At 36.7% G+C, this 12,955-nt stretch overlaps 1 protein-coding gene across 1 annotated transcript; it reads left to right on the top strand.

The window, feature by feature from the left end:
• The first annotated feature begins 2,350 nt into the window (after positions 1–2,350).
• Positions 2,351–12,910, top strand: LOC120421869 (senecionine N-oxygenase-like). The gene is made up of 3 exons (XM_039585165.2): positions 2,351–2,512; positions 11,339–11,909; positions 11,977–12,910. The coding sequence occupies exons 1-3, from the start codon at positions 2,498–2,500 to the stop codon at positions 12,678–12,680; spliced, it is 1,290 nt and encodes a 429-aa protein (XP_039441099.1). The 5' UTR covers positions 2,351–2,497; the 3' UTR covers positions 12,681–12,910.
• The last annotated feature ends 45 nt before the right edge of the window (positions 12,911–12,955 follow it).

The raw sequence follows: 12,955 nt of genomic DNA, 5'->3' as shown, positions 1-12,955 counted from the left end.
AAAACAAACATCAAAATTTTTAAGGTGTGTGTCTTGGCTTAAGAATCTTAACTGGCACTGGCGATGCCCGATAATCGCCCGCTCCCCCCCCCCCCCCCCAAAGTTAGAGTGGGAACGGCATGATAACGTTATGATTCGAATTCCCGGACGCTTCAACTTGTTTTATCAATTATTTGGATATAAGTTTGCATTATGAATGTCAAAACTGTGTTATTTGATGAATTCTTACATCAACGTCCATTTAAAGTTTGTTTGAGCGCTGTAGTTAATGCCAAAACAATAAAATAAAATAAAATTATAAGTTCATCAAAAAATGCGAAACATTTCAACGGAAATATTTCATAGGCGTCCGAAGCACCGGGAAGGCAAAGCAGAAATTTATGTTTTTGATTTTTCAAATTCTAGCCATTTTTTATATAAACTATCGATTGTTTTGATGTTAACAGCTTATTTGATACCTAAAGAATGCCATTCACTAACATTTCAGTCCAAATTTGTGCGACTCATAAGCAAAATCGAGTTTCCGGATTTCGAATCAGCTTTTATCGGTGTCCGGGATTCGAAGCACAACAAGTCATTTTAATTTTCAAATTCTGATGAAAAATTGTTAGAAAAGACATATTTTGCATGCATTCTCTTAAAACTAACTGTTTATACTAAATTCTGATGATGTTTCTACAATTCCAACTTATTACATGATTTTTTGCCAGCTATAATAAAAATAATATGGTATACTAAGTGTCCGGATTTCTTATCATGACGTTACAAGTTGTAACTGTACCATTTGTAACGTGAGACAACGAAAACGAGCTGAACCTCATTTTCCTCATCGGTGAGAAGTGAGAGGGGCGTGCGCGTGTGGGTGGAAAAGTGCATACAGAAACTGTCAAAGCGACGCACCGACGAGACGACGCTGACGTTTTACGATGAAAATGCACTCACCTCGGAACGACTCACTAGCTGCGGGGTGCGTTTAGTGATACATCGTTGGAATTGATTATAAATGGAATGAAATATTTGAAATGGGCTGATATGATTTTACTCTAGTTTTTTTTCTTCTATAAATGATAAGTAAAGCTCAGCGTTGAAGAATTTTGACAATAAGTATACATAAATAGTTTCTCAATAATATTCACATGAATCGATGCCTCTGTGCTTTCTAATGCTAACTAGATAGGAATCCCAGCAAGCTTACTACAGCACAGAGGCATCGAAATCTTCCAGAAAACTCCTATGTATAAGACATCCTAAACGAAACGTCTTAAAGCTTGACTGCAATTATGACGAGTAAAGTTATTCATTGGATTGCAGTAGAGTTGACCACGGTGGATATGTGTGGAACTTTACTGCCCACCATTGAAAAGACGGCTAATATCCACTTTTGGCAAAAACGAGATATTAGCACAAGATGGTAGATGATGTTCCAACGCATCTTCTGAAACTTAAATTTCACTAGAATTGGCTGCTGATGCGAAAAACGAAACCGCTTAATGCTTGATTTGGCATAATAGCCGAATTTTCAAATATGGGCAGTTTATTTGGGTTCAGTTCCAAAGTATAAAGTGAGAAAAAGTATGCTGTCGTTTTTTGAAAGTATTTAAATTTAAACTTAATATTTTTCAACTTTAAACAACCTATAACTTTTGTCAGCACTTACTCAATAATCATAAAGTGCCCAATACAAAGTTGCATTTAAATGTATAGCTCATCCGTGTTGGCAAACGTGCGGTTAGCACCTCTGATAAGCGTGAGCAAGTTGTAATCGCAAATCTCACATGCTCGCGCTAGCGTGGTAGTATTGGGGTGCGCCGAGCACGTGTTTTTGGTAGTGTGCGCGCTGCTGTTTTTGTCTGGAATTCCCGTCATGCAGGACGGGGGGGCTCGTCAGCGTCTGATTCATAAGCTTGTTTTCGCCGCGGATTTCCTGCGCGGAAGAACCTCGGCGAAGGGTTCGCCATTAATCTGAGAGTACGGCGTAGATTCCTCACCGTGACCACTATTCATTTTTGCGATTGCGTTTCTGGGTTAATTGCAATTTTGGGGTTCAACCCCGTAGGCTTTACTGGGTTGAGATGCTGACCACGTCCAAAGTGCATGGTCGTCACTTCTCGCGCGTATAGTCTGGCGCGAAATACTCTCTCTCGTTTGCGAATCCAACCCACTATCAGCGACTATTCTGTACAGCAGCAGAGAGGTTTGCCCAGCTTGAGTTAATCGATGGTTTTGAAAAAAAAAAAAAAACAAACGCTGCAACCACCGTACCGCGATCGGCAGTGATCGCCGGCATCCTATGAACTTCATAAATAAGGACCAACTGACCCACCGGACCGGTAGTCTTGCGCTGACAGTGCGATTGAACGGAGAGGTACAACGATTAACCTAGAAGAGAGAAAAAAAAGAAGTGAAGTTTAAACCTGCATACAAAGTAGTTATTGGCGTTTGAAGCTAATTAAACTAATTTCCACTTAAACACCAATAAATCACAGAACCGAGAATCATGGTGAACGAAACGGTACGTTATTTGCATAATTATGATGGTTTGCTAGTTAGCTCAAAAATGCCATTACAAGTGTGTGATCCAGTTTCTGTATTTAATTGCATCATGCGGCGGAGAGGTATCTCTTGGATGTGATGAAATACTCATTCGACGTTGCACGCTGGAAATTCTAGGGTTTTCTCCAGGGCCGAGAAATTTCTCCGTCGAACTTGTTTTGGTCACGTGGAAGAGGGGCTCGGGTCGTGATTGAATCTGCAAAGTGAACATAAATATTGTGATGAGTTGAGCAGAAAGTTACCCCCCAGAGGAAAACACTCTTGCTAGACAAACAATATGTGGATGTTGTTTGAATGGTATTACGTTAGTGATAGAGAAAAAAAAAACAAATGATCCAGTGATAATCGCGTGATGGGGTTTTTGAAAAACAAATAGAGGCTTGATGTTTTCTTAGCAACAAGTTCAGACATTTTGGCTTATTTTTGCGTGACGTACGTTATGGATGAAGCATAACGTTATGTTTGCATTTTTTTAAATGGGGCATTTTTCGGCCCCAACAATTTTTGATTATCTGCATGAGTTCCTTGAAACTTTAAGATACAAGGCCATAAGGCCTAGTTTTTTAATTAGGTTTGTCTGTTGAATATGATTTAAATGAGAAGATCAGTTGTGTGAATTATCATTAAGTTTGCTACAACATCATAGGCGAATTGTTGTTTATAAAAAGAAATCTAGATGTGAACGAAATCTTTGCAATTTTTAAATGATATTTAATAACTTCCTTCAAAAAATATAAGTTTCAAAAAATGTTTTTTTTTTGTCTGAACTTGTTACTGTTACTATTGCTTTTTTGTTAAAAAAGTGTATGGTTAAATTATTTGTCAGAGTCAAAGCTGAAAAGTGTCAAGGTTCATGACTTGAATTCGACCGATAATGTTATGATTCGAATTCCCGGACGCTTCAAAACCCGGACACTTCATTTGTTTTATCAATTATTTGGATATAAGTTCGTATTATAAATGTTAAAACTGTGCTGCTTAATGAATTTTAACATCAACTTTCATTTATATTTGTTTGAACGCTGAAGGTAATGCCAATACAATTAAATAAAATAACATTATAAAATTATCAAAAATGTGAAACATTTCACTGAAATATTTCATAGTCATCGGCAGTACCGGAAAGGCAAAGCAGAAATTTATGGTTTTGATTTTTCTTAAAATCTAGCAATTTTTTATATACAATATCGATTGTTTTGATGTTAACATCTAGTTTGAGATCTAAAGAATGCCATTCACTAACTTTTCAGTCCAAATTTAGGCGATTCATAAGCTTAATCGAGTGTCTGGAATTCGAAGCAAAAGTTTCCGGATTTCGGATCAGCTTTTATCAATGTCCGGGACTCGAAGCACAACAAGTAATTTAAAAATTCTGATGATGAATTGTTTGAAAAGACATATTCATACTACCGCCTGATGATATTTGTACATTTCCAACTTATTACACGATTTTTTGCCAACTATAACAAAAATAATATGCTACTAAGTGTCCGGGTTTCGAATCATGATGTTACTGACAGACATTTTGCAACTCCAGTCTCTGAATCTCGAGTTCGTGACTTTACCTGTAAGTGTTTGCATAAACGACAGCCTGAATACATAGAGTTATCTACGTGCGCAATGTACTACGTGTACGTACACGAAAAAGATTGAGGTTAAATTTTGTACCTTCCGGCAAAACAAATGGCTTGCTAGGGCTTAGATAACTCTATCGAGAAATTAAAAAGAGAGATGTGAGCCGGTAACATGGAGTTAAACTGTTTGAAAAGCCATGTTATGCTTCACAGCAACTGCACAGAAAGTTTAACTCTATGTTGCACTTTTAATTTCTCGAAAGAGCTATCTAAGCCCGATCACACACACACTAGCACATCATTTGTTTTGCTGGATGGTACAAATTTTAACCTCACTTTTTTTGTGTACGTACACACAATATACGTAGATAACTCTATGTTGCTTTGTTTGCGAGTTTGCCGCAAACAAGTTAGCGAGTTTGGCAAACTGTCAATGGCGAATTTGTTTGTTTGTCATAGTGTAATAACTCCTTGACTGACGCAGTAGGCTGGCTGCCGCAAGGTGATAAACTGAAAATATTGTTTCTGTCGATGCCGATGGATTCGCTAACAATTTGCAGATCCGAGTTATTGAGTTATTGGTCGGAGTTACTAAATTTTGAACACATTTTCAGAATATAAAAAAAATCTCTGATGAACAAAATATCTAATATTTTATTTTTAAATTTTCTAGCCCTCAACTGATTCCAAATACAGTTTGTTTCAGTTTTCTGAAATTTTCAGAATGCCGGAAAATAATGAAAAAAATAGTTAAATTTAAAATATTTTTTCTAAATGTAAAATAACAAAAATTAATTACCTCGATTTTATATATGGCCCTCATTATTTTGGTTTTTCAAGAGGTCATTGCTATTTTTTCTATTAATTTTTCTTTCTTATTATTCTGAGCTAGGAATTCAACTAGGGAAAATATACGTTGTCTCGGCCTATTTCTATTATCAGCCTATCAGCATTTTGGTCATGAATTACCGATTTCATAAAGTGTTCTTGACTACTTCAAAATAATAGATAGCTCAAACATAAGTGAGCAATCAACTCTCCATTGTCAAAGTATCTGAATGTTGTTTAAATAGTGGAAAATTGCAAAAGTGATTAGAATAGGTCGAAAGATTTAGTGTGATGAAGATGGGCATGAATAACTCTACATGCTGCTTAAAATGTGAAACATTTCACTCAAGTGAGTGTTATTAAAATTTTAAAATTGAATTTCCTTAAAAAAAATTCAAAAGTTTCAAGTAAACGTGAATTACCTTTCAACGATCCAGTCTAGACTCATCAAATCTCATCACCTTTCCTGTACGCTTATTACGCAACACGTGCTTTTTCTTCTTGATTAGCAACAGAGCGTTCTATTTCTGGTCGTGGAAAACAAAACAACTACTTTCAGCTAATTAATTGTTATGACCTGCGAGTGTCAAAAGTGTATCAAACACGTCACACGGCCGAGACGAGTGCAACAATGTACAAGCCCCAGGGTCAAGAAACACGCACTCTTATCACCCCAGAAATGGGGCTTCTTGTATTGCATGCTGTTCAATCTGCGTATTGGAGGCTGGATGATTCCGGATTCTTGAATTCTTGAGTTAATTTTCATGCAGATTTTATCTCAAATTACATTTTCCTGCAATTTTCGATCAGTATAGAATTCTGCTTATTTTCAAACTTTTCTTGGAAAATTTGGTAAAAAACTTAAAACGATCTTACGAAAGCTTACTCCTAAATAAATTAATCAGTCGAGAGCAAACTGGAACCACGTTTTTAGGTGTTTACTCATTATCAGCTGGCATAGTAACACAGAAAGAGGATCCCGGAGCTGCCGGCGATCGCGTGCCCCGGGTCTTGCTCTTGATCATGACGAAGCTTATTTTAGCTCGCTCGTAAATTTTCAAAACGAAAAAAAAAATCCGATTATCATTTTGCATGGCTACACCGCCAGAGCGTTGAATCAGGCAGTGTCTTGAGATGCATTGTGACGTCACCGGGACGACGACGACGCGGAAAAGGGCATAAACGCGGCTCGGCTGTGTGTTTACAAACAAGGGGTATGTAGAATGAACGTCGTACAACAAAAAGGGATTCGCGTGCTGAGATAGCGCGGCGAACTGCTATCAATCATTCAGTGATGAACTGAGCGGTGAGCCGTGTTTCTTTTGTTTCGGATTCATTCAGGAAAATGTTAAGTCGTTTGAATTAATTACGGAGACAAGATAGGCCATTTGAGTTACAATTAGGTATTTTATAAGGAACTGCACTTTTGGAACTTCTATATTTGCTTTTTTCAAATTGTTTTTTTTTGTTGTTGTTGGAACACATAATCAGTTGTTTTGCGGAAAATTTCAGATGTGGCACAAATATTTACGTCTGTTTGTCTGTTGTACATAAAGGGATGATGCTCAAAGTAAAGAGAACTCTGCCCGCTTCGAGAACATACCATACCGATAGGCGAGATCCGTTCAGTGAGTGATAAGACGGGGGCATCGGGAAACCTTGAAGTAGGATTGTCATGGATTTGCAATCTGTGCCGTGTTGTATGTGGATTTATTTCTGTAACTCTTTACCTACTACATTATGTTTGTCTTCCTCACTGAGGGATGTAAGGCTATAATCCTGCTTCAAAAGCGAATTTTTTTTATAGATTCTGAGTCGAAAACTAAACAAATCTAGAGTTTTTTTTAAAGGTCCAATAGACTTAAAAAAAAAAAACTCTAAAAAAGTTTGTCTGCCTGGTCTGGTCTGGTCTGGCAAATATTTTTCAATGTTTATTTTTTCGAAAAACTTCAAAATTTTAATGAAACTTAAAGTCTAATCAACTGAAAACCAGTTAAAATGCATTTCCCGCGTTTATAATCATATTTAGCATGTTTCAACTCCTTTGAAAACATTTTAAATTTTCATAAAATACCAATGTACAGCTCCACGGATTTTTTTTTGCGAAAATAAAAATTCCGTCAATACAATCTAGAGCCGAGGGACATAAACTTCAAAAAATATTTGCAACGGCCTAAAGTAACATAAACGAAATCTCTGGCATTAGCAGTGTTTGTTTACTATCCATGTCAACCTGTCAAATAAAAGACTACATGAACCTTGTGAAAAAAAGCATCATGAAAAGGACGCCATGTAGTTGTTCGGTAACTGGGCGTTGTTTAACTGGGCTGCTTTTTAACTGGGCGCTCGATAACTGGGCCGTAGCCCAGTTAAAAAGCAGACAAACGTCAAAAAACCAAAACAAACAAAAAGGACCGAGGGGTTAATGGATGCAAAAATCATATTCAACAAATAAAAAAACTTTTTTCAAACTTTTGTTTAATTTCAAGTTACACTTAAAGAAATATGAAAAGTAAGCACTGTACATAAATTTGAGTAACTTTTATTTTTATAATTCATCTGGAAAATATTATGCAACGTTGGTCCCACGTTATTCTTTGTTCAGCCCAGTTAACGAGCAACATTCGGTGACTGGGCTACGTTCGCAGCCCAGTTACCGAACAACTACTGTATATTTCTGGAGTTTTTTTTAAAAGGTCCAATAAACCAAATTTCCAGTTTTTGTTTTTTGGGTGTTTTTGGAACCGCCTGAAAATTTGGTTTATTGGCTTACCCTCCAATGATAGCAGGGTGATATAGACGATTGTAATTTAAAAAGAAGTTATGTTTGTTTTTCTTAAATATAATGACGGAAATAATGTTGGATGACCAAGTATCAATAAAAGCAAGGTTTTTCATCGTTTGTTATCATTAGAACATCTTCTTTTGCTTTTATATTAAAACGAGAATTCAAATCTGGAATCAAAACGCACGGTTTGTACATGGTGCTTTTTGAAATGTTTTCGTCGATTTATTCATTTTAACTCTAATAAAGCAGGGTGGCCACCAGATTTCGGTTTTGAAATTTCCGGTTTTCCCCCGAGATCAAAAGGATTTTTTTCGGGAAGAATGTAATGTAAAACGTCAATTAAAATGATTATTTAATTAAAGCTGACCTGAGTATCAAAATACAGCAAAATACTTAAACAATGAAAACATTTATTAGGCCGTTGCAAATATTTTTCAAAGTTCATGTCGCCCCTTTCTTCAAACTTGGTCTGAAAAATCAGGGGGCAAAAAAAAAATATTTTTGAAAAAACTTTAAAATTTTCATGACAATAGAAGTCTAATTAACTGAAAACAATCTAAAATGCATTTTTCTGCATTGATTATCATATTAAGCATGTTTGGGCTCGTTTAAAATTTCTAAAAAAAAGTGTAAAACATTATTTCCGTAATTTTATTTGAGAAAAACAAACATAACTTCTTTTGAAATCACCAACGTTTATATCACCCTGCTGGCATTGAGGGGGACGCTTTGTTATGATTCGGTTTTCTTCGCCGAATGTACATGGCGCTTTTTTCATGATGCTTTTTTTTTCGTCACGAGGTTTATGTAGTCTTTTGTTTGACAGGTTGACAGGGCTATATAAACAGAGACTGCTGATGGCAGAGATTTTGTTTATGTTACTTTATTTAAAATCATGATTAAACAGACTTTACTGAAGTAACTTTTGCTCATTTTTGGTGGAGAGGTAGCTTATTAGGAGTACTTTCAGAATATGCAATAACCCAGAAAGTGTCAAAATGTACATGATGTCTTTTGAAATGTTACCGTCGAAATATGAAATTTCAATGTACAGCATAGCAAAAAATAAAATTTTCGTCAATACTTAAATATTTTGGAAACTAATGATTGCAAAACAACTGGGCAGGTGTATAATAGTAGTTTATGCAACAAGTTGCAAAAAGAGGATTTTTTCAGCACGAGTCGTACATTTATCCAACGAGGTTTACCGAGTTGGATAAATACGAAGAGTGCTGAAAAAAATAAGTTTTGCAACGAGTTCCATACAACATTTGTTGCATTTCCGAAAAACACCCATTGAGTGAAATTTTAAGTCAAATTTTCATGTATTTTGTCAATAAATCGCTTAAATCAAAAAAAAAATTTGAAAAGTGTTACTTTTCGAAATAAGTGCTTTATTTTGAAAAGTGTTGCTATTCGGTTCTGTTCTGTATTTTTGGTACAGAAAAGTAGGCTATTTCGTCGTTCAAGAATGACAGGAAAAGTAAGTAGTTTCACGACGGAATTGCAAAAAGCATTTTTCAACACTTTGATCATTAGAATGTTGAAACGATGGCCCGTTATTTATTTTTTTATACATTTTTTTTCATCCGCACATTTTTCATTATTTTTTCCAAAAGCAAAATAAAAAATAACTTCGCTTTGTTTTAGATAACTATTTAAACTATTACTGAAAAGTATGAAATGCTTATCAAGACGTCATTTGTGAATTTTAAAATTTTTAGTTGAGAATATAATTAATAAAAAAAAAGATCGATTTAATTCAAGATGAGAAATTTCTTCTGAGAATGAGCAATTTCCTTATTATTATTTTCTCTAATTAGCAGAAATTTCGTGAGTGCATATTTTCTCTCTGACAAACAAAAAAACATTTGCTTAATTTATCGGATGATGGATCAAATTTGAATAAAAAAACCATTTTTGTTTTCATGTTTTGTCAACCTTAAGTGATTGTTTCCAAAAATGATTTTTTTGCCAGTAGAAGTCATAGCTCAAGCTAACGAGTTGGACTAAAAAATTCAAATAAATTTTAAATTAAAAATATTGGAAATACTTTTAATTCAAAAGATAAGAAAATTTTACAGTTGCTTTTTTTACATTGGAATCAAAATCATCAACACGTTTTGATATAGGTGTTTTACGGTTGAAAGTTTCCTAATCAACTATTTTTATTTTTCAATTCCATTAAAAATAAACTCATAATTATTTAATTAAAAAAACGTTTGCAGTTTTTATCTCTGAATAATAATGATTTATTGTCCAATTTGTCCAATACAATCTAAAAAATATTAACAATAGAAATCAGCCAAGAAGCTTGATTTTCTGACACAATGTCAAACGTAGTTTTTCCGAACAATGAATCTAGATTTCTTTTTTTGTTTTTGGAGGTAAAATTACATAATCATTTTATTTGAGAGAAGTTTGCCAAATGTTAACTTAACCCAACTAAATTGAATTTTCCCTTATCCTTTTCGCTTTTTCGCGAGGTGACCATTCTGAAAAATATTTTTTTTAATCTTTTTAGAAATTTAAAATTTTGGGACCACAAATCGGTACAAAACCAAAAACAAAACCCAGTTTTTTTTTGTGAATTGCCCAAAAAGTGCCAACACATTTCAGATAATTGTATCACCAAACAAACTTTAGTTAAACTCAATCGACCTCAACGAATCTTCTCTATTTCTGAATACCCCTTGATTCAAGGATTAGTTTACTGCCGCTCTAATCGTGTCCGTCCCATATGTAAAAAAAGCAAGCCGAGAAAAACTTGTGTCAAAGTTGTCCCGCCCATAAGGCTACGTGTTAGAATTTCACGAAAAAGTGGATTTTCTCCGGATTTCTAGAACAAAGTACTACATTTCATTGGTTTTTCTGATAGTTTACATGATTTTGAACCAAACTGCATTATTACCTCAAAATTGACGAAATTACATATGGGACGGACTAGCTTCGAGCGGCAGTTTAGTTCATTGTATGTTTAAGTTAGTTTTAGGTTAGGTTATGTTTTCTTAACCTTTTTTTCCTCATTGTACCTATAGTGTTACAAAAATGATAAATCATATATTTTTAAAGTTATAAAAATTAACAGTGTTTGAATCACGAAAAGCAAACTAAAGCTGAAGGCCACAGCTGACCACTTATTATGTAAATCAAATGTAATTATTATAAGAAAGATTTAATAAAGTATATTTAATTCAAAAAAAAAAATCAACGAATCTTCTCTGCGGTAAACTTACGCAGTAGGTCTGGCCGCTACAGTGTATTGACTTAAGGGCTTTCTCCGGGATGCCCATGACTGGCTGCTCAAGGATTAGATTAGATGAGATTCAGGAAGAGTAGATGATTAGATGAACTCAACTTTTTTTTGTTGGTTAGTGTTATCCGAAGGCCTTCAAAGTAACATCAGAAAGCCTTATCATGAAAGAAAATGTTGGCTTTCTTTCAATCTCAATATTTAATTGGTGTTCAGTTGGGACTGATCATCTTCACTCCCTGAATCTCATCTAAATGCTCGTCCCCAAAAGTCGAATAAAAAACTTCAAATACACTTTGCAATGGCTCCATGATAACAAACTGTTTTTACATTCTTCCACAGACAACAGCGACGAAAAAGCGCTCCTACTGCGTCATCGGAGCGGGAACGGCCGGACTGTGCGCCGCCCGGCATGCGCTTCAATCTGGCGGCGAGGTCACCGTTTTCGAGATGGCCAACCAGCTCGGCGGTACGTGGGTGTTCAACGAGCAGGTGGACAAGAACGAGTACGGCATCGACGTCCACTCGAGCATGTACAAGGGCTTGAAGACGAACTTGCCCAAGGAGATCATGGGCTATCCGGACTTTCCTATCCCGGAGCAGGACAGCAGCTACATTCCGGCGGAAGATATGCTCAAGTTTTTCCAGCTGTTTGCCGACAGTTACGGGATTACGGAGAACATCAAGTTCAGCCATTACGTGATTCGGATTAAGCCTACAAAGGACGAGAAGCGCTGGGAAGTGATCGCTCGGGACTGCCCGAACGACAAGCTGGTGACGTACTACTATGACTACGTGCTGGTTTGCAACGGGCACTATCATACGCCGAGCTTCCCAAAGTATCCGGGGGCGGATCTGTACCAGGGAAAGCAAATGCACAGCCACCAGTTTAGGACGAACGAGCCGTTTGTTGGTAGGTTTGAACAATTAATTGGTACTTTTTAGAAGAGGACACTAATTCGTCGACTTTCGACTTTTAGGTGAAACAGTTCTCGTGATTGGAGCAGGACCTTCCGGTATGGATCTCGCGTACGAGATTTCCAAGAAGGCCGACCGAGTCACGTTGAGTCACCATTTGAAGGATAGCCCGAAGACAGTCTTCCCGGAGAACGTAACCCTAAAGCCAGACGTGGTCCGCTTGACCGAAACCGGCGTCGTCTACGCGGACGGAACAAGCCAGGACTTCAGCGTCATCTGCTACAGCACCGGGTACAAGTACACCTTCCCATTCCTGAGCTCCGACTGCGGAATCATCGTCGAGGACAACTACGTCCAGAAGCTGTACAAACACTGCATCAACATTCGCTACCCAACGATGGCGTTCATCGGTCTGCCGTACTACGTGTGTGCCGCCCAGATGATGGATCTGCAGGCGCGGTTCTGTATCAAGTTCTTCAGCGGCGCTAAGCAATTGCCTGGACAGGAGGAGATGGAACAGGACACGAACAGTGAGATGGAGGAACGCTGGAGTCGCGGGTTGAGGAAGCGACAGGCGCACATGATGGGACCGCAGGAGGACCAGTACTACGATGATTTGGCCCGAACGGCCGAGGTGGATCCCATCAAGCCGGTTATCAAGAAGCTGCACAAGCTGTGCGCGTTCCGGTTCAGTGAGGATTTGGTCAACTTCCGGAATGACAAGTTTAGAATCGTGGATGATGAGACGTACGTTAAGGTGAATTGAGAGCGTTGGGTTATTGGGTGGGTAGATTTAATGATGTAGATAAATATTTGGTTAATTTTTTACTAGGTTTAATGTATTTAATATTTAATGGATCTTGAATAAAGCATGCATGTGTATTTCGTCTAAAAGATAAAAAAAAACTTTATTCTTCAATCCGTTGCTGATCAACTCTCTAATCTTCTTAAAAATCGAGATAAACTTGTGAAGTGTCCGTACAAAAGTGCAATAAAAACGTTCAAAATTCGTATCTTGAGAAGAGAATTCTGATCGATTTA

This window comes from Culex pipiens, chromosome 2, assembly GCF_016801865.2.
Source record: "Culex pipiens pallens isolate TS chromosome 2, TS_CPP_V2, whole genome shotgun sequence".
NCBI classification, from domain to species: Eukaryota; Metazoa; Arthropoda; class Insecta; order Diptera; family Culicidae; genus Culex; species Culex pipiens.
This window is presented reverse-complemented; position numbering and strand designations above follow the sequence as displayed.